The sequence below is a fragment of the Vidua macroura genome, chromosome 26 (assembly GCF_024509145.1).
Source record: "Vidua macroura isolate BioBank_ID:100142 chromosome 26, ASM2450914v1, whole genome shotgun sequence".
Lineage (NCBI taxonomy): Eukaryota > Metazoa > Chordata > Aves > Passeriformes > Viduidae > Vidua > Vidua macroura.
Genome location: NC_071596.1, coordinates 5,200,533 through 5,221,529, shown reverse-complemented (window position 1 = coordinate 5,221,529; position 20,997 = coordinate 5,200,533). Strand labels below are relative to the sequence as shown.

The 20,997-nt window shown below is 58.6% G+C and overlaps 3 protein-coding genes across 5 annotated transcripts; 1 reads left to right on the top strand and 2 right to left on the bottom strand.

The window, feature by feature from the left end:
• The first annotated feature begins 1,785 nt into the window (after nucleotides 1-1,785).
• RAB3A (RAB3A, member RAS oncogene family) lies at nucleotides 1,786-4,876 on the top strand. Its single transcript, XM_053999513.1, is given in 6 exon segments — nucleotides 1,786-1,868; nucleotides 3,033-3,260; nucleotides 3,948-4,066; nucleotides 4,159-4,283; nucleotides 4,670-4,833; nucleotides 4,835-4,876. Coding segments are annotated over 5 exon segments (663 nt in total). The 5' UTR covers nucleotides 1,786-1,868; the 3' UTR covers nucleotides 4,862-4,876.
• Nucleotides 4,877-5,912: 1,036 nt separating this feature from the next.
• On the bottom strand, nucleotides 5,913-12,983 carry MPV17L2 (MPV17 mitochondrial inner membrane protein like 2). 3 transcript variants are annotated; one of them, XM_053999525.1, is made up of 6 exons: nucleotides 12,920-12,983; nucleotides 11,493-11,650; nucleotides 10,044-10,214; nucleotides 9,128-9,204; nucleotides 8,920-9,048; nucleotides 5,913-7,534 (listed from the first exon to the last, which is right to left on the bottom strand). In XM_053999525.1, exons 2-6 carry the CDS (start codon nucleotides 11,647-11,649, stop codon nucleotides 7,478-7,480), a joined length of 591 nt encoding a protein of 196 aa, XP_053855500.1. In that variant the 5' UTR covers nucleotide 11,650; nucleotides 12,920-12,983; the 3' UTR covers nucleotides 5,913-7,477. The 3 variants fall into 3 exon arrangements, with proteins under 3 accessions (XP_053855500.1, XP_053855501.1, XP_053855502.1); XM_053999526.1 differs by lacking the exon at nucleotides 12,920-12,983 and adding an exon at nucleotides 12,815-12,883; XM_053999527.1 differs by lacking the exon at nucleotides 12,920-12,983 and adding an exon at nucleotides 12,851-12,875.
• A 627-nt stretch (nucleotides 12,984-13,610) lies between these two features.
• DUS3L (dihydrouridine synthase 3 like) lies at nucleotides 13,611-20,699 on the bottom strand. Its single transcript, XM_053999380.1, has 13 exons — nucleotides 20,635-20,699; nucleotides 19,733-20,003; nucleotides 18,232-19,317; nucleotides 17,817-17,858; nucleotides 17,566-17,718; nucleotides 17,358-17,474; nucleotides 17,003-17,068; nucleotides 16,821-16,931; nucleotides 15,300-15,396; nucleotides 14,788-14,863; nucleotides 14,275-14,463; nucleotides 14,061-14,189; nucleotides 13,611-13,783 (listed from the first exon to the last, which is right to left on the bottom strand). Exons 1-13 carry the CDS (start codon nucleotides 20,676-20,678, stop codon nucleotides 13,711-13,713), a joined length of 2,454 nt encoding a protein of 817 aa, XP_053855355.1. The 5' UTR covers nucleotides 20,679-20,699; the 3' UTR covers nucleotides 13,611-13,710.
• Between the last annotated feature and the right edge of the window lie 298 nt (nucleotides 20,700-20,997).

Below are 20,997 nucleotides of genomic sequence, written 5' to 3'. Positions count from 1 at the left end.
TGTCACGGGAGCCGCAGAAAATGTCCCCAGGGACCGGTGTGGTGGTTGGTGGCCCCGTCTCCCGCCGGGCACCGGGCAGGGCCTGGCTGTGTGCTGGAACAAAAGCCAGCTCCTCCCTGGAAACGCCGATCCATCACTGGCAAACACGACCTGCTAAGGTAAATATTTAATCGCCGGCTTGGCGCGGCGCGGAGCCCGCTCCTGGCTCTTCCGCATTGCTCCCCACGGTGATTTATCTCCACAAACACGTCCCCACCCGTGGCACTGCCCTGGCACGTGGGGCCCTCGCCCCCTGCCCGCCCTGGCAGCAGCGGGGCCTCAGCAGCTGACGGTTCTTCCCCAGCCCAGACGTTCTCCAGGGTTTGGCCGCGAGTGCCAGGTCCTGCCCGGGGTGGTGGTGGCTCCGTGCCATCCCTGGTGGGTGCTGGATGTCCCCCTGTCTCTCCAGGGAGGGACGGGCTGAGGCTCTGTGCTCTCAAATTCCTCGAATCCAGATCCAGCCCAGACTCTGCTGGGCTGGATGGGGGAGGGCAGGTGGAAAAAGCCCTTTTCCCCCCTCCCCGTTTCTGGCTGAGGGGCTGCAGCACGAGGAAGGTGGAGGGGCTGCTGGTGGCTGGGGAAGGTGGGAAAGGGCCACAGCAGCCTGGCTCCATCCCTGAACCTGGATCCATCCCTAAACCTGGATCCATCCCTGAACCTGGATCCATGCCTAAACCTGGATCCATCCCTGAACCTGGATCCATGCCTAATTCTGGATCCATCCCTGAGCCTGGATCCATCCCCAGTTCTGGATCCATCCTACAGCTGCATCCATCCCTAATTCTGGATCCATTCCTGAGCCAGGATCCATCCCTGAGCTGGGATCCATCCCTAATTCTGGATCCATCCCTAAACCTGGATCCATGCCTAATTCTGGATCCATCCCAGAGCCTGGATGCGTCCCCAGTTCTGGATCCATCCTACAGCTGCATCCATCCCTAATTCTGGCTCCATCCCTAATTCTGGCTCCATCCCTGAGCCTGGCTCCATCCCTAATTCTGGCTCCATCCCGAATTCTGGCTCCATCCCTGAGCCCGTGCCCGTCCCCATGGCCGGCTCCGTCCCTGCCTCCTGCCCAGGCCGTGCTGGCCTGTCCGTGCCGCCCCACTGTCCCCGGGGGCTGTGGTCAATATCCCCGTGCCCACCGTGTCCGGCTCGGTCCTCCCGGGGCTGTGGGTCTGGGATGAGCCAAGAGCTGCCCCGGGACAGAAACCACGGAGCCCGGGCGGGGCAGGGCAGGGCCCGGGCGGCTCCGGGGCCCCGGGCAGGGCAGGGCGGCGCCGCTGCCCTCAGGCCGCCATATGCTGCCGGCCCTAATCCCCGCTGGAGCCTCAGGGCGAGGGAGGACATGGCCGCCCACCTGCGCACCAGCCCCGCCTCAGCGCCAGCCGCCCCGTCACGGCAAGCATCAGCCTGCCCGCGACTGCACGCCTAGGGAAGGCGTCGCGATAGCGCGCCATGTCGCGACAGGGAGGCTGTCAAAACTCGCCTCCCCCCCCTTTGAGCGGGAATGGTTCGCCCCACACCCCCGCCGCCGCAGGGGTGGTTCATCCCGCGCCCCGCGGAGCGCGGCCGGACCGCACCACTGCGCGCTGCCGGAGGAGGGGGCGGCGCCCACCACCGCGCCGGGAGGGGGGGGTCTCCTCCCCCGCGTTCGCCCGCTGTCCATCAAAGCGCGCCGCCGAGCCAATCAGCGCCTCCCTCAGGGGCGCGCCCATGACGTCCGAGCTCATTTGCATGGGCAGCCCCGCCCCTCCGCCGACGTCACCCGGGCTCCGCATCTGCTGCAGTCGCTGCGGGGAGGAGGCGGCGGCGCGAGCGCGGCAGAGGTGAGAGACCCCCCCCCCCACACACCCCCCACCCACGGGGACCCCCACCTGGACCCCCCCCACAGCGACACCCCCGCAGGGACCCCCCCGAAACCCCCTCTGCGACCCCCCCCCGGTACCGCGAGGGGAGGGGCGGCTGCAGCGGAGGAGGCGGGGGGGGGGGATGATGATGATGATGATGATGGATGCGGCGCGGGGGGGGCTGCGCAGGGCCTGGGGGGGGGGGTCTCGGTGCGGCGGGGACCGAGTGGGTGCAGCGGGATCGGGCCTGCGGGGAGGGGCAGGGGGTGACCCCCTCTGCATCAGCCCCGTGTGCACCCCCCATCAGCACCCTGACCCCCCCCTTATCAGCACCCTGGCCCCCCCACCCCGCAATCAGCACCCTGCGCACCCCCCCCGTCAGCATCCTGAAACCCTTCCGTGCATCACTGCACCCCCCCCCAAACATCAGCACCCCGACACCCCCCCACCAGCACCCTGCACCCCCTCCCTGCATCGCCCTGCAGGTGAGCCCCCCATCAACCCCCCCCCCCCTCCGCCAGCACCCCGAAATGCCCATCAGCACCCAGCGCCCTGCACCCCCCCTGCCCAGCATCCCTGTGCTCCACCCTGGGCGAGCACCCACCTCTGTGCCCCCTTGCCTGGCATCGCCCTCCCCCCGGTGCCCGGTGACACCCCACGGTGCCCGGTGACACCCCCCGGTGCCCGGTGACCCCCCCCGGCTCCTTGCCACCGCGCTGGCCGCGCCGAGCGGGGGCACCGCCGCCGGTGCCATTTTGTCACCGGGAAGATGCGGGAGAGGCTGCGGCGCCCCGGCCGCACCCGCAACGCCACGGCAAATTCCCGGCGGCCACGGCAAATTCCCGGCGGCCACGGCAAATTCCCGGCGGCCGTGGCAAATCCCGGGAGCCGTGGCAAATCTCTGGGGCCGTGGCGAAGCCCGGGGGCCGCGTGCCCCACATTTGCCGTGGACACGCCGCGGTTCCCTGCTCTGGGGGTGACGCGAGGTGGCCTCTCCGAGCCCTTGGGGGCCGAGTGACCCGTTGATGGCCACGCCATCGCCCATGCTGAACCAAAATCTTCCTGAAACGGCTCCAGAGCGGGGCCTGGCCCCGCCGGGGCTGCGGCCGCCGGCCCCGTCACGGCCTCCCCTCCACCTTGCAGATGGCGTCCGCTACCGACTCCCGCTATGGGCAGAAGGAATCCTCGGACCAGAACTTCGATTACATGTTCAAGATCCTGATCATCGGCAACAGCAGCGTGGGGAAAACCTCCTTCCTGTTCCGGTACGCCGATGACTCCTTCACGCCCGCCTTCGTCAGCACCGTCGGCATCGACTTCAAGGTCAAGACCATCTACCGGAACGACAAACGCATCAAGCTGCAGATCTGGGTGAGGAGAGAGACCCTCGGGGTGCCCCCAGAGCCCTGTGCTGGGCTGGCGTGGTGGGGAGGGGGCGATGGTTGGTGTGGGGAGATGGGCGGTGAAGGTGGTGGTCAGTGTGGGGTGATGGTCAGTGAGGGGTGGTGGTCACTGAGGGATGGTGGGTGTGGGGTGGTGGTCATTGTGGGGTGGTGGTCAGTGAAGGGTGGTGGTTGGTTGGGTGATGGTGGGTGTGGGGTGATGGTGGGTGTGGGGTGAAGGTCAGTGAGGGGTGGTGGTCATTGTGAGGTGATGGTCAGTGAGGGGTGGTGGTTGGTTGGGTGGTGGTCATTGTGAGGTGATGGTCAGTGAGGGGTGGTGGTTGGTTGGGTGATGGTCATTGTGGGGTGATGGTCATTGTGAGGTGATGGTCAGTGAGGGGTGGTGGTTGGTTGGGTGATGGTCATTGTGGGGTGATGGTCATTGTGAGGTGATGGTCAGTGAGGGGTGGTGGTTGGTGGGTGAAGGCTGGTGTGGGGTGGTGGTCATTGTGGGGTGATGGTCACTTTGGGGTGATGCTTGGTTGGGTGATGGTCACTGTGGAGCTGCCCCACCAGGGCGATTCCAGGGGTGGGGCTGGCTCTGCCCCCATGGACCTGCTGGCCCCAGGGGGTGTCACCACATCCCTGGGGGTGACATTCTGCTGTCCCCGCCCAGGACACGGCCGGGCAGGAGCGGTACCGCACCATCACCACCGCCTACTACCGCGGGGCCATGGGCTTCATCCTCATGTACGACATCACCAACGAGGAGTCCTTCAACGCCGTGCAGGACTGGTGAGCGCCGCGAGGGGCTCGGGGCACCCCGAACTGCCCCAGCCACCCCCTCCCCACGCCTCTGATCCCCCCCTTTTCCTTCCTTCCCCAAGGTCCACCCAGATCAAGACCTACTCCTGGGACAACGCCCAGGTGCTGCTGGTGGGGAACAAGTGCGACATGGAGGATGAACGTGTGGTCTCCTCGGAGAAGGGCCGCCAGCTCGCCGAGCACCTGGGTGAGTTGGGGAGGGGGGGAACATCCCACTACGGCTGCCAGCCCACAATTAATTTAATTAAGGGCTTAATTCCCTCCGTGTAATCGCTCCGCTCCGACGCCGGCGGCGACGTGGTGAAAAACCACGGAGTCGCTGCACACCTTGAACTCTCTGCCAGATGCTGGCGGGGGGGAGGATTTGGGGCGGGGGGTTCTTTGGGTGGGAAAAACGGGGTTTTGTGGGTGGCGAGGGGGGCAGGTTGCAAACCCTTTAAATATTGAACGAGGAGGAGCAGCAGGAGCCGCGCGCGGTCGGACGCGGGGCCGGAGCTTTGACCTGGCTGCGTGTCCCTTGTCCCTCTGTCCCCCCCCGCCCCTCCACCCACCCACCCACCCACCCAAATTCAGGGTTTGAGTTTTTCGAGGCCAGCGCCAAGGACAACATCAACGTGAAGCAGACCTTCGAGAGGCTGGTGGACATCATCTGCGAGAAGATGTCGGAGTCGCTGGACACGGCCGACCCCGCGGTCACCGGCGCCAAGCAGGGCCCCCAGCTCACGGACCAGCAGGCCCCCCCCCCACCAGGACTGTGCCTGCTAGGGGCCAACCCCCCCCCCCCCCGCCCCAAAATCCCCCCCCCCAAAAAAAACGGTCAGTGCACCCCAAATCCCCCCACCCCCCCCCCGAGCTCCTCCTCTTGGGGGTCCCACGGGGGCTTTTGCTGCTGATACCTCCGAAAGGGCTGCGGCCCCTCTAGGAGCCCCCCACCCCAATTCATTAAGCTATGCCCCCCACCCCTTAATTTATTTTTAAGCCTGGGCTGGTAGAAAACTCCCCCACCCCCCCCTGTCACACCCCATTCTGCTTTTAATCACTGTCAAGAAACCATCATCACCCCCAGCCCCATCTCCCCTGGTGACCCCCACCCTGTCCTGGCACCCCCTGCCCTGGAGACCCCCCCCCTGTCCTGGTACCCCCTGCTCTGGGACCCCCTGTCCTGGTACCCCCTGCTCTGGGACCCCCTGTCCTGGTACCCCCCACCCTTTTTCCTGCTCTGGGACCCCCTGCTCTGGGGTTTCCCCTGCCCTGGCCCCCCCCACCCTGCTCTGGAACCCCCTGTCCTGGGGATCCCCCTACCCTGGGACCCCCTTCCCAGCGTGTGGGTGCTGTGACAGGACCCCCCCACCCCCAAAATCCCCCCACCCATCCCACCCCGTGTGCCCCCCCCCCCCCCCCTTGCCTTTACCCCGAGAGCTCCTGGTGCAGGGGGCTCTTTGTGCCCGGCTTTCCTGCCCCTCCAGCTGGATGGATATTTCCTGACTCTTGTTTATTTGTATAAATAGATGCTAATTTATGCTCCCGCCGTCTTCCTCCTTGTACATACAGAAATTCCTTGTAAATAGGCGTAGGAAGTGACGCTGTGCGCGTGACCTGCTGTGCTGTGGCCGTGGTGGTGCATTTATATATATATATATATATATTCTGATTTTTTTTTTTTTGTTTGTTTCTCTCAGTGTGGTAACCTTGCTTGTGAATATCACTTTTAAAAAAAAAACAAAAAAAAACAACCCACCAAAAAAAAAAAAAAAAAAAAAAAAACCAAAACCACCACACCCCCACCCCTCCCCACAACCAAACAACAACAAAACTGTTATTATTTAAATAAGATTTAAAATGAAAAATTAATTCAATACATCAGCGAGGCCGAGCCAACTGGAGCGAATCGGCCCCGGGTTGGGCTCGTGGGGGGTGAGCAGGGTTAGGACCGTGGCTGGTTTGCTCCAGGGATTTGGGATCTCGTGTTCCTGTAGTTCTGTGCTTCTGTGGAGACTGTGAATAAGTGGATATTCCCGTAGCCATGACAGAGCTGCCCTTTATTTATTTTTCCTGGAGCGCTGTGTCTTTATTTTACAGATTTCCCTCTATTTCCTCCCCCCCCCCCAACCATGATTCCATCTCCTTCCCTCCCCTTTTCCCTCCCCTCCTCCTCTTTTTTGTGAAGTTTACTTATGGAAGAGTTACACTGTACTGTACAAATGTCAAAAGTGTCAAAAAGAGTACAATTTCCTAAAAATCACTGTATTAAAAGAAAATGTTGTGAAGAAATAAACCAATGCTGATCAGAAGTTCCTCGGGGTCCCTGAGTTGCCAGAGAGGAGCAAAATTAATCGGATTTTTTTTTTTTTTTTTTTAAATTATCATCCCCCAAATGGCTCCTTGCTGCTGCTGAGGGAGGAGTTGAGTCCTCCCCGTGTGTGACAGCAGGGAGCAGGGCAGAGCATTAAGGCACAGCTTTAAAAATCAAGTTAAAAAAAAAAAAAAAAAAAAAAAAATCAAACCCATTCAGGCAATTTTCATTGACACTGGAAATAATTCAGTTCTTGGGCTATGCAGGGAGCATCCAGCTTGCCCAGGGCTGGGAGCAGAGGGATGTGATGGCCCAAACTCTGCCAAAATTTGGCTCCAACCCCCCCCCGCCGCCTCCCGAGCGCCGCAGAGCCAACGGGTGCAATCACATCCCTATTTATAGAGGATCCAGGTGGCTGCAGCCCCCGCCCGGAGGGAAAACGGGAGCTGAGGCAGCTCGGGGGGAGTGGAGTGATTTTATCCTTGAGCTGGAAGAGAAAAAGCAGGAGGGGAAGGAGAGAGGAGCTGCAGGGAAGAGCAGAGGGGCAGCCAGAGTGAAGCACAGAGTGGGTTTGGGTTGGAATGACCTTAAATCCCATCTCATCCCACCCCTGCCATGGGCAGCGACACCTTCCTCTGTCCCAGGCTGCTCCAACCTGGCCCTGGACACTTCCAGGGATCCAGGGGCAGCCACAGCTGCTCTGGGAATTCCATCCCAACGTCTCCCCACCCTCACGGGGAAGAATTCCTTCCCAATGCCTACTTGGTGGGGATCTGGGTGAATGGAAGGTGCTGGAGGAGCAGCACGGGACTGGTTTGCTCTGGAGAAGGAACAAATCCAGCCAGGACCCTTCCCAGGGGCTGCAGCAGCTCCTCCTCACCCCGGCTCCGCAGGCAAATCCCAGAAGAAATCAATTTACAGGTTATCCTGCACCAAGAGATTGTTACAACCCCACCCCACGGCTGTAATTAGCAGATGAATTAATCAGCAGCAGGCACCGGCTCTGGCCATCCGCTCCCTCAGCTGGGGCGCTCCACGATGCCCAGAAATGCGTTTTCCAGGATCCTCTGGAACAGCCTGGTCCCTCTCTAGGCCCCGGCGCTGCGCTGGCTCTGCCGCGGCGGCTCCTGCCCGGCGCCGCGGGGCTGGAAAACACCGAGGGGTCCCGGGGTGAGCTGGGCATTGCAGCGGGAGCAGGAGCTCGTCCTGGACACCACGCCTCGAGGGCTGTGTCCAGTGCTGGCCCCGCAGCTTGGGAAGGACATCTGAGAGCATCCAGAGGGGGCTGGGAGCACAAACCCTGTGAGGAAGCACTGAGGGAGCTGGGGGTGCTCAGCCTGGAGAAAAGGAGACTCAGGGCTGACCTCAGCACTCCCCACAGCTCCTGAGAGGTGGCTGTGCTCAGCTGGGCTTGGGCTCTGTCTCCAGGAACTGACAGAACCCGAGGGCACAGCCTCGAGCTGCGTCAAGGGAAATTTAGGTTGGGTATCAGGAAAAAGTTTTTAATGGAAAGAGTGGGAAAGTACTGGAATGGTTTTCCTGGGGAGGTGGTGGAGTCACCACCCCTGGATGTGTTTGAACAAGGCCTGGATGTGGCACTGGGTGCCAGGGTTTAGTTTAGGGGTTAGGGATGGGTTGGACTCATGATCTTTAGAGTCTCTTCCAACCCGGTGATTCTGTGAATTGTGTTAATGTTGTGAATTCTGTGAATTTGGGGGAATTTTGGGAATTCCTGGGGACAGGGGAGGTGGTGGAGTCACCATCCCTGGGTTTGTTCAAGTGTTTAAGACTGGATGTGGCACTGGGTGCCAGGGTTTAGTTTAGGGGTTAGGGATGGGTTGGACTTGATGACTTTTAGGGTCTCTTCCAACTCAGTGATTCTGTGAATTGTGTGATTGTGTGAATTCCGTGATTGTGTGAACTGTGTGAATTCTGTGAATTGTATGATTTGTGTGAATTCTGTGATTGTGTGGATTCTGTGAATTGTGTGAATTTTGTGAATTGTGTGATTCTGTGAATTCTGTGAATTGTGTGAATTCTGTGAATTCCGTGATTCTGTGAATCGTGTGAATTGTGTGATTCTGTGAATTGTGTGAATTTTGTGATTCTGTGATTGTGTGAATTGTGTGATTCTGTGATTTTCATGATTCTGTGAATTCCGTGATTCTGTGAATTCTGTGATTGTGTGAATTGTGTGATTCTGTGGATTGTGTGAATTCCGTGATTGTGTGAATTGTGTGAATTCTGTGATTCTGTGGATTCTGTGATTCTGTGAATTGTGTGTGAATTGTGTGATTCTGTGAATTCTGTGATTCTGTGATTCTGTGAATTGTGTGGATTCTGTGAATTGTGTGATTCTGTGAATTCTGTGAATTGTGTGATTTGTGTGAATTCCATGATTCTGTGAATTCTGTGAATTGTGTGATTCTGTGGATTCTGTGAATTCTGTGATTGTGTGAATTCCGTGATTCTGTGATTCCGTGATTCTGTGAACTCCCGGGGCCGGCAGGGCCCCAGGGGCGGGGCTCACCCGGTGTTTGAGGTAGGACAGGTACGTGTCCCAGCCCAGGGTCACCACGTTGACATAAATCACGCGGTACGTGGGCGGCACGAAGAGGAAGTTGAGGATCTGCGCCGCCGGCCACACGCTCCAGTCGGCCTGGGAAGGAACAAGGAGCAGCTGGGAGCTTCCCACGGCTCCCAGCAGGACAAAGGGCACAGCCCAGGGAGGGGCTCACCTTGTACAATTCCCAAAATTTCTCCTTCAGCTCGTCCCAGCTCTCCTGGAGAGATTGGCCCTCCAGGGTGCCGATGGCTGCGGGGACAGGAGGGGTCAGTGGGGATCGTTCCAGGCTGGGAATTGGGGTGGGAATTGCTGGGAAAAGCCCCAAACCCCTCCCAGTGTGGCATCCAGAGGGAGGGAGTTCAGGGAAATGGGAAGGAAAGTGAAAGGGAAGGCACTGATTGGTCTGGGGAAGGGGATTTGGGATGGAGATCAGGAAAGGTTCTGGGATTTGGGATGGAGATCAGGAAAGGTTCAGGGGATTTGGGATGGAGATCAGGGAAAGGTTCAGGGAATTGGGATGCAGATCAAAGAAAGGTTCTGGGGGTTGGGATGGAGATCAGGGAAAGGTTCAGAGATTTGGGATGGATCTCAGGAAAGGTTCTGGGATTTGGGATGGAGATCAAAGAAAGGTCCAGGGGTTTGGGATGGAGATCAGGAAAGGTTCAGGGAATTGGGATGGAGATCAGGGAAAGGTTCAGGGATTTGGGATGGAGATCAGGGAAAGGTTCAGGGATTTGGGATGGAGATCAGGAAAAGTTCAGGGATTTGGGATGGAGATCAGGGAAAGGTTCAGGGATTTGGGATGGAGATCAAAGAATGGTTCAGGGGGGTTGGGATGGAGATCACAGAAAGGTTCTTCCCCCTGAGGGTGCTGGGCACTGAATTCCCACAGGGACCAGTCCCAGCCCCAACCCTGCCAGAGCTGCAGTGATGCCTTTTGCCAAATCAACAGCGCGGAGAACTCACCACCGCTTCACACGAGGCTCAGAGTTACACCCAGCCAGAAAAACACCCAACCAAAACCCTCAGGCATCACCAGCAGCTCCCGGGCTGGGATTTTAGGTTTGGATCCACCGTCCCCCACGTACCCATGAAGTACCAGGCTCCCATGGTGGGCGATGCCACCAGCTGGTCGATCAACACCTTCTTCAGCACCGTCCTGAGGCTGCGCACGCCGCGGGCGGGCAGAGCCCAGTCCAGCCACAGGTACCAGTAATGCATCAGCGGCCCCAGGCTGCAGCCCACCACAAACATCCTCCCTGCAACGACACCACGGCCCCTTGGCACGGAGCGAGGAGCGCGAGGAGCGCTCCACGAGGGAATTCTGGGGGAGGAATTCCTCGCCCTGTGAGGGAGGGGGTGGATTATGTGGATTTCCCTGTGGGTGCACAACGGGCTGGGCGGTGTTAGGTTGATTTTTTTAAAAAAGTGTTTTCTTTCATAGTTGTTTGAGAAGTTTTCGAGTTCTTTCAAAAGTTTTCTACGCCTTCTGGTGCTTGCAGATTTCCACGGGAGTTCTCATGCAAATGAGATGTAAATAATGCGAATAATGTAAACAATGGAAATAATAATGGAAATAATGTAAATATTGTAAATAATGTAAACAATAGAAACAATAATGTAAATAATAATGTAAATAATGTAAATAATAGTGGAAATAATGGAAACAATAGAAACAATAATGCAAATAATAATGTAAATAATGTAAATAATAATGTAAATAATGTAAATAATAGTGGAAATAATGGAAACAATGGAAATAATAATGTAAATAATAATGGAAACAATGTAAAAAATGGAAACAATAATGTAAATAATAATGCAAACAATGTAAATAATAACAATGTAAATAATAATGGAAATAATGTAAACAATGTAAATAATAATGTAAAAATGTAAATAATGTAAATAATGTAAATAATAATGGAAATAATAATAATGGAAATAATAATAATAATGTAAATAATAATGGAAACAATGATTGTTTTACATTCATGTAAACAATGACTGTCTCACATCCTCCTCTGTAAGAAGAGGAAATGAAGGAACTGTTGGTTCAAAAACCAAATGGACTCTGCTCCTCTTCTGAACTCCCCGAGCTCCTGCGCGCTCACAACGGGCTCTGCACGCTGCCAGGCGTCCCCGCCAGCCCTCCCTGCCCGTCCCAGTGCTCACCAGTACATCCCAGTGCTCACCAGTACATCCCAGTGCTCACCAGCCCATCCCAGTGCCCGTCCCAGTGCTCACCAGTACATCCCAGTGCTCACCAGCCCATCCCAGTGCCCGTCCCAGTGCTCACCAGTACATCCCAGTGCTCACCAGCCCGTCCCAGTGCCCGTCCCAGTGCTCAGCAGCCCGTCCCAGTGTGTCCCAGTGCTCACCAGTACATCCCAGTGCCCGTCCCAGTGCCCACCAGCCCGTCCCAGTGTGTCCCAGTGCTCACCAGTACATCCCAGTGCCCGTCCCAGTGCCCACCAGCCCGTCCCAGTGCCCGTCCCAGTGCCCACCAGCCCGTCCCAGCGTGTCCCAGTGCTCACCAGTCCGTCCCAGTTGCAGCTGGCTCTCGGGCTGCTGGCGGCGCTGCCAGTGCTGCTGCAGGCCGTCCCCGGCCGCCAGGAGCCCCCCGCAGCTCAGGCTGTTGGTGAGGAGCAGCAGGCGGCCCGAGAAGAGCGCGCGCCAGCAGCGCGGCCCCATCCTGCGGGGCCGTCAGGGATGGGCACCTCCCAGTCAGGGATGGGCACCTCCAGTCAGGGATGGGCACCTCCAGTCAGGGATGGGCACCTCCAGTCAGGGATGGGCACCTCCCAGTCAGGGATGGGTGTCCTCCCAGTCAGGGATGGGTGTCCTCCCAGTCCTCCCAGTCAGGGATGGGTGTCCTCCCAGTCAGGGATGGGTGTCCTCCCAGTCAGGGATGGGCACCTCCCAGTCCTCCCAGTTAGGGATGGGCACCTCCCAGTCAGGGATGGGTGTCCTCCCAGTCCTCCCAGTTAGGGATGGGCACCTCCCAGTTAGGGATGGGTGTCCTCCCAGTCAGGGATGGGCACCTCCCAGTCAGGGATGGGTGTCCTCCCAGTTAGGGCTGGGTGTCCTCCCAGTCAGGGATGGGCGCTTCCCAGTCCTCCCAGTTAGGGCTGGGTACCCTCCCAGTCCTCCCAGTTAGGGATGGGTGTCCTCCCAGTTAGGGGCTGGGTGTCCTCCCAGTCCTCCCAGTTAGGGCTGGGCGTCCTCCCAGTCCTCCCAGTTAGGGCTGGGTGTTCTCCCAGTTAGGGATGGGTGTCCCCCCAGTTCTCCCAGTCAGGGCTGGGCGTCCTCCCAGTTAGGGATGGGTGTCCTCCCAGTTCTTCCAGTTAGGGCCTGGGTGCCTCCCAGTTAGGGCTGGGCGCCTCCCAGTTAGGGCTGGGTGTCCTCCCAGTCCTCCCAGTTAGGGCTGGGTGTTCTCCCAGTTAGAGCTGGGTGTTCTCCCAGTTCCCCTGTGCCTCCCCAGTTCTCCCAGTTAGGGCTGGGTGTCCTCCCAGTTCCCCTGTGTCCCCCCAGTTCTCCCAGTTAGGGCTGGGTACCCTCCCAGTTTACCCAGTTTGGGCCTGGGTACCCTCCCAGTTCCCCTGCGCCCCCCAGTTCTCTCTCCAGTCCTCCCAGTTATCCCCTCTGCATATCCCAGTTACCCCTGGCGCACCCTCCCAGTGCCCCCATTGCTCCTGCTGTGCGCCCCACACCCCCCAGACCCCTCTGCCATCGCCCCCAGTTCCCCCCAGTGCCCCCCAGTACCTCCCAGTTCCCCCCAGTTCCTCCCAGTTCCCCCCATCCCGACCCACAGCGCGCCCCCCGCTCTCCCCCGTTATCTCTGTACCCCTCCACTTACCCCGCTGGGTCCCCAGCGCCCCTTCCCGGGCCCCACCCCGGTTCCCGGTGTCTCCAGTTCCTCCCAGTTCCTCCCAGTTCCCCCCGTGCCCCCCCCCGCCCCTACCGGGCGTTACCGCCACCCGCACGCGGAACCGGGCGGGTGTCACGTGACAGCAACGTCTTCCGCTTCCTGTTTCCGCCATGACAGCTACCGAGGCACAGGGCGCCGCCATGACAGCTACCGAGGCACAGGGCGCCGCCATGACAGCTACCGAGGCACAGGGCGCCGCCATGACAGCTACCGAGGCAGCAGCTCGTCCAGGGGATCGTGGCGGGGCGAGCCGGGGGTCCCCGCGGTGCCCCAGCCCTGCCCTGTGCCTAACACCTTGTTCTGGGGGCAGCAGAGTGGCTGGGGAGCTGCGGGTGCCTGGGGATATCCCTGTGGAGGTGGCCACGATGGATGGACAGCAGCGCTGCCGGGGCTGGGAGCACCGCTCTCCCCACTCTGCTGGTGCCACTGGGGTCTGCTGAGACCCTCCAGGCTGTCCCCAGAGCCTCTGGAATTCTTTGAGAGGCTTCTCTTTGGAGCTTGAACATCAACTCCGTGCCACCCTGGTTGTGGGGGACAGCAGGAGGGCTGGGGGGACGCCGCTGCTCCTCGTCCTGGGAGTTTGTCACTCCAGGTGGGAGCTGAGGCTTCTTTCTCAGCGATGTGGGGACAGATCTGGCTGTGAGCTGGAGGCAAAGATCCCCTCACTAACAGGTGTTTGTCTGCCAGGATTGGTGCGGGGCAGGAAGGCAAAAGACTCACCAGCTTCTAAAAACATCAGCTTTATTCCACGTGCCAGGAGCCCTGCTCCTCCTCACAGCCCATCCAAGCTCCTCCTGACGCCAAGGGACAGGGCCTGGCCAGCCCTATCTGTAGGAATTGGCCTTGTGTTTTGGCAGGAAGGTGAAGCTGGGCGGGACGGGGCCCAGGAGCAGCTCACTGGGAGAAAGAATCAATTCTAGAATTAATCCAGACACCTTAAAGCCCATCCAGTGCCACCCCTGCCGTGGGCAGGGACACCCCCCACTAGCCCAGGCTGCTCCCAGCCCTGTCCAGCCTGGCTTTGGGCACTTCCAGGGAGGAAAGACAACAACAAAACCAAACCCAAGGAGGGGTCAGTGTTCAGTCCCCAGCTCTCAAACATCCCTGTGGCCCTACAGGGGCTCTGCCAGGTCCCTTTTTTAGCAATTGAAATGAAATTTTGACGCTTCATTACCTTATTTTGATCCAATCATCCACGTTTTGGCTGGCCATGAGGGTCTCCAGGTAGTCCCTCCCCAGGTAATAGGGCGGCCGCTCGTTGATTTTCTGAGGTAGATGTTCCAACAACCCGACTGGAATGTACCTGCAATAAAATGAAATGCGACAGCAGTGAGAGCTAGGGATTCATTAATTATTGTTTAAAGGTCCCCCTGGCTGGGCAGTGTTACCTGCACAGGAAGGAGAGCCATTCCAGCAGGAATTTCCTGGTTTTCTCCACTCCCTGAGTGTCTGATCCCCAGTGCTCCAGGCCGTAGTTGGTGAAGTCCTTGAGGATGTCAAATCTCTCTCTGGAGGAGATATCCCAGTGTCTCTGCTCCTTGATTTCCGTGAAAAGCCAGGGTTTGATGAGCGCCCCTCTGCAGCCAAAACAAAAAAAAACAAAAAAAAAAAAAAAAACAAAAAAAAAAAAAGGGATTGTTATTCCCATCACTGATGCTCCTAAAGATTTGAGACACTTTCCAGCACTGATTTCCCAGCCAATTCTGCTTTAAACCTTCTTTTCCATTCCAACAAGAAGTTCCAACTGATACAAATTGATTTTACCGTCAGAGTGGTTTCACTGAGAGGAAATTCCACGCTTTGGGGTTTGTTTAGGGATTTTTTTAATCCCTTTTTATTATTTTTTTTTTTCTTTCTTGAACCACCAGAGCTCAGGAGTGAAGGGAAACACAGGCACTTGCCTTGCAATCATGATTCCAGAAACTCCCATCTGCATGGCTCGATTTGCATCTTCATAGGACAAAATATCCCCATTTCCTGCCCGGAAAGGAGGGAGAAGCCAGAGGTCAAAGAGATCCGTGAGGACAAGTCAAAGTGAGCTAATCCAGGCATGGGATAAAATTCAAAATGGACACGATGTCCAAGAGCCAGATGGTCCAAAGAGGCTCCTGCTTTGGATTCCCAGGGATGTTTCTGATGGATGTTCCCTTACAAGGAAAAAAGGAGCCTTCTCCTCTCTTCTCCTTTGCTCCCAGCTCGTTTCCTTGAAGGTTTAGGGATTTTGTGCCACAAAATCCAAGAAAACCCCTTTAAAAGGGGGTTTCATCACCCCAAGTGATTCGTGTCCCTTCCCTCAGCAGCACCAGGGATGCTCCAAGCTTTCCCCCATGTAACCATCCTTGGGAACACATTCTTCCCCCCCATTTAGGAAGGGATTTGAAAGGGAACGAGCGCCAAAGGAAGCCCCACGTACCAAAGAGAGGCATGGGGCTGGCGAGGCGGGCGCACTCGGCGATGTACTGCCAGTCTGCACTCCGGGTGTACCTCTGCTCCCGGGAGCGCCCGTGCAGCTGTGGAGAGAGCCAGGGACACCTCGCTGCACGGGCAGGCAGGGACACAGCCAGGGACAGAGCCAGGGACACCTCACTGCACGGGCAGGGAGGGACAGAGCCAGGGACAGAGACAGGGAGGGTCAGAGACAGGGACACAGCCAGGGACACCTTGCTGCACGGGCAGGCAGGGACAGAGCCAGGGGCAGAGACAGGGACACAGCCAGGGAGGGACAGAGCCAGGGACACCTCACTGCACGGGCAGGGAGGGACAGAGCCAGGGAGGGACAGAGGCAGGGACAGAGACAGGGCGGGACAGAGGCAGGGACACCTAGGTGGGGAAGAGAGCCTTGGGATTGGCCTTGGGATCAACCTCGGGATCTGTGGGTGCTGACAGAGCAGAGCTGGGTAAGGGATCCCTTGGGATGTACTTGTGGATTTACAGAATTCACAGAACCACCGGGTTGGAAGAGACCTTTGAAGTCATCGAGTCCAACCCAGCCCCAACACCTCAACTAAACCCTGGCACCCAGTGCCACATCCAGGCCTTGTTCAAACACATCCAGGGGTGGTGACTCCACCACCTCCTCAGGAAAACCATTCCAGTACTTTCCCACTCTTTCCATAAACAAACTTTTTCCTAATACCCAACCTAAATTTCCCTTGACGCAGCTCGAGGCTGTGCCCTCGGGTTCTGTCAGTTCCTGGAGAAAGAGCCCAAGCCCAGCTGAGCACAGCCACCTCTCAGGAGCTGTGGAGAGTGCTGAGGTCAGCCCTGAGTCTCCTTTTCTCCAGGCTGAGCCCCCCCAGCTCCCTCAGTGCTTCCTCACAGGGTTTGTGCTCCCAGCCCCTCACCAGCCTCATTGCCCTCCTTTGGATGCACTCAAGTGTCTCAACGTCCTTCCCAAACTGAGGGGCCCAGAACTGGACACAAAGAACTGGATTTAGAGCCAGGGGTGCTGACAGCAGGCTGAGGAAGGGCTGAGCAGAGCTGAAAGGGCTGGAGGCTTTTGGGGTGATATCTGGGCTATTTGTGAGCCAGAGCAAGAAGTGGCTCTCTGTAGGGAATGCACCGTGGGCCAGAACGAATCCCCACACAAAGAGCTGATCCCACATTCCCCACTCCTGACTGGGGGAAACTCCTGCTCCAGAGCACTGCAGGAACCATTTGTGGCTTCCCCATCCCTGGAAGTGTCCAAGGACAGGCTGGACAGGGCTTGGAGCAGCCTGGGACAGTGGAAAGGGATGGGATCAGCTTCAAAGGTCCCTTCCCAAACCATCCTGGGATTCCATGATCATGGAGCCAAGGCTTGGGAGCAGGGAGGAAAACACCTGAATTTTCCTCTTTTATTAGGAGAGGACACAAAAAGGCAGGGGAAGCTCATCCCCATCTGATCTCCAGGCACAACTCCCCAGCCATCAACCCCACACATCCGTCCCCGTACCGTGACCATGGACGCGCCCCACTCCCGGATCCTGGGGATGATTTTGTGAGCCACGTTAACCTTTTCCTGCACCCCAGTCCGGATCTTCACCGTCAGTGGGACATCCAGCACCTGCAGAGGTGGGAAGATGAGGCCAGGCTGGACTGGGCTCCATCAGCTCAGCTCCAGGTGCTCCGACTCACCGAGTTCATCCCGCGGACGATCTGCTCGAACTTGTTGGAGCGAGTCATCAGAGCACAGCCTCCTCCCTGAGGGACAAAACATGGAGCTCAGGACCTTCCTCACAGAGTGGAGAGTCCTTGGAGCATCTCAAAGTTTGGAGAAAGTGGATCCTTCAAGCAAAAATTCTCCAGAGTGCTTCTCCCTCCCAAATCCCGCCAGGCAGGGACAGCCATTCCCTGCTCCTTATTCCCCTTCTCACTGAGATCATGAATGAACTGGGAGCTCTGGATCAGACTGGAAAGAGCAATCAGGCAGCAGAGGATGAGGGTGAAGACGAGGATTCATGGAAGGAAAATGCACCACAGAACTTCTCACCTTCTTGTAGACCAGGTCAATGGGACACCCGACGTTGATGTCAACAAAATCCACGTCAATCGTCCTGTTCAGGAGCTCTGCACACTTGGTCATGGTGTCTGGAAAGGCTCCCTCCAGCTACCAAAGGGAAGGAGCTTCCCTGAGTTCCAGAGGCAGCTTTTCCCCTGGGAAGTGAGTTTCTGGCGGGTTGTGGGGTGATAACCCTCACCTGCACGCCGAAGATGTCCTCGGTGTGGTGGCGTTTGAGCAGAGCCCACTCGGAGGACTGGCCCTGGAGCAGGTTGGTGCACACAGCCATCTCCCCACAGGTGACATCTGCTCCAAAACGTTTGCAGATCCGTCGGAAAGGGAGGTTTCCACACTGCCAGGGACAGCAGGGACAGGGATTGTCAGGAGATCTGCTCTGTTCCAACCGTGCCCACAGCGAGCTTTGGCACAAGGATGGAGTTACCAACCTACCGTGGTCAGTGGAGCCAGGTAGAGCTTGCCTTGGATTTCCAGCTGGAAAACAGGGATGGAGGAGCAGGTCAGCAGAGCTGCAGTGGTTTTTATGGAATCACACAATGGTTTGGCTTGGAAAAGAGCTTAAGGATCATCCAATTCCATGCCCTGGCCACGGGCAGTGACACCTTCCACTATCCCAGCGTGCTTCAAGCCCTGTCCAGCCTGGTCTTGGACACTTCCAGGGATGAGGCACCCACAGCTTTTTTGGGAATTCCATCCCAGCCCCTCCCCACCCTCACAGGGAGGAGTTCCTTCCATAGATAAGAAATGCTCTGCCTGCCTCCCCCAGCTAAAGGCTCTCCAAGGGGTTTCTCTTCCATCTTTGCATGCACAGTCTCCACCACGGGACCGGGACACAAGGGACTCTCACCTTCTTCTTCTCACACGGCCGCAGCTTCGTGACGTCTTCATCTGTCAGCGGACCCAGGGTTGGGATGGAGGGAGCACCTTCAGCTCCTTGGGAGCTCTTCAGGACCTCAGGGTTGGGATCACCCTCAGGCCTTTGGGAGTTCTGAAAGGCCTCAGGTTTGGGAGAACCCTCAGCCCCTCGGGAGCTCTTCAGGACCTCAGGCTTGGCATCACCCTCAGGCCCTTGGGAGCTCTGCAGGACCTCAGGGTTGGAAGCACCCTCAGCCCTTTGGGAATTCTGCAGGACCTCAGGGTTGGCATCACCCTCAGCCCCTTGGGAGCTCTGCAGGACCTCAGGGTTGGCATCACCCTCAGCCCTTTGGGAGTTCTGCAGGGCCTCAGGTTTGGGAGAACCCTCAGCCCCTCGGGAGCTCTGCAGGGCCTCAGGGTTGGCATCAACCTCAGCCTCTTGGGAATTCTGCAGGACCTCAGGTTTGGCATCACCCTCAGCCCCTTGGGAGCTCTTCAGGACCTCAGGGTTGGGATCACCCTCAGCCCTTTGGGAGCTCTTCAGGACCTCAGGGTTGGCATCACCCTCAGCCCCTTGGGAGTTCTGCAGGGCCTCAGGTCTGGGATCACCCTCAGCCCTTTGGGAATTCTGCAGGACCTCAGGTTTGGGATCTTCTCCTTGCTCCTGCAGCACAGGGCTGTCTCCTAGGCCCTCCTGGGGAGCAGAGCAGTCGGACACCTCCGTGGAGCCCCCCGTGGCTTTGCCTCCCTTCCCACCACGGAGCCCACGGAGAAACTCCTCGGCCTTCTGGAAGCTGAACTTCCTCTTGCGCAGCTGCTGCTGGAGGTCCTTGGAGAGGCCGTTCCTCACCAGCAGCTTCCCTTCCCACTGCTGCGCCAGGGCGGCGTTGAGCAGGTTCTGGTGGCCGTCCCCGAGGTGGGCCTGGCCGAAGCGGCAGGTGACACCGTAGGGACAGTGGCCGAAGGTGTCGAAGAGGACGCAGCGCCGGCCCAGGTCGGCAGGTTTGGCCGCCAGGTACTCGGCCACGTCGTGGAGGAAGCGGCAGCGCGGCCCGAAGCGGCACTGCCCGGCACAGCCCTGGGGACAGCACGGAGCAGGGCAAGGTGGGCACGGGGCAGCACAGCCCAGAGCTGCTCTGAGCCTCACCTGACATGCCCAGGTGAGCGAGGGAATGCTCCCAGGAGGGAGGGATGGACACGCTTCAGGGAAGGTGACACTCAGCTCATCCCTCGCCACCCTCTCCCAGCTGGTTTTTATGGAATTCCAAACTGGTTTGGGTCTATAAATCCCATCCAGTCCCACCTGCAGGGACACCCCCCACCGTGCCAGGCTGCTCCAAGCCCCGTCCAGCCTCACCTTGCACACTGCCAGGGATCCAGGGGCAGCCACAGCTGCTCTGGGCACCCCGTGCCAGGGCCTGCCCACCCTCCCAGGGAGGAATTCCTTCCCAAAATCCCACCTAAGCCAGGCAGAGCAGGGCCCTGTGTCCCACCTGTGTCACCGAGGGGCACAGCCTGCTCTGCTCGTAGCTGTTGGGTTTCATGCACGGGCGGCTCTTGTTCTGCCCCCGGGCTCTCTTCTTCTCCTGGCCCTCCTCCTCCTCCTCTCCAGCATTCCCTCGGCTTTCCCCATCCTGGCCGAGCTCCTCTGCCTTCACCCTCTTGGCTGGAGGTTCGCTGACCTGCTCCTCTTCCTTCTCCTCCTCTTCCTCCTTGCCCCCTGCCCGCAGGTAGGCGTGGAACTGCTCCTTGGAGGTGAGGAACCTGCGGGGAAAGGGGGTGTCCGTGGAAAAAGGGGGTCAGGAGGGGGTGTTATGGGGGGGTACCGGGGGCAGGAGGGGCTGGGGATGGACTGGGGGGGTTTGGAGAGGTCGGGAATGTACTGGGAGGATCCTGGCGGGACCAGGCACGTACTGGGGGGGTCACGGAGGAGTTGGGAATGTACTGGGGAGGGTCATGGAGGGGTCGGGAATGTACCGGGAGGTTTCTCAAGATACCGGGCAGGTACTGGGGGGGTTATGGAGAGGTCGGTAATGTACGGGGGGGTTTAAGAAGGGACCAGGCAGGTACCAGTGGGGTTATGGAGGGGTCAGTAATGTACCGGGGGGTTTATGAAGGGACCCGGCAGGTACCAGTGGGGTTATGAAGGGGTCAGTAATGTACCGGGGGGTTTATGAAGGGACCCGGCAGGTACCAGTGGAGGTTTATGAAGGGACCCGGCAGGTACCAGTGGGGTTATGGAGGGGTTAGCAATGTACCGGGAGGTTTATGAAGAGACCGGACAAATACCGGAGAAGGTTATGAAGGGCCCGAGCCCGTTCTGAGGGGGTTACAGAGGGGTCGGGCACGTCCCGGGGGGGTTCAGGAGGGGCCGAGGCCGCGATCCCGCACTCACCGGGCTCGAACCGGCGCCACGCCGGGCGCCGCTGCGGCCGCCATGCTGCCGCGCGCGGCGATGACGTCAGCGGCGGGGCGGGGCCACGTGACCGGGCGCGCGCGGTATAAAAGGGCCCGGCGGCGGCGCACTCCCCTCAGAGCGGCGGGAGCCGCGGCCGAGCGCGGTGTGCGCGCTGAGGCGTTCGTACGCTCTCCGAGCCCGGTTCGGGGGCTGCCCGCAGCCCCTCATGAGCGTCAGGGTTGCCCAAGCAGGGAGAGAAAGCCGTGGTGCAGCCCTTGTACCGGGGAGAGGTGTTATCCCTTAAAGCTTCTCTCTGGGGACACCTGGGTGTGAGGGGGTCACAGATGGTGCATCAGGCCT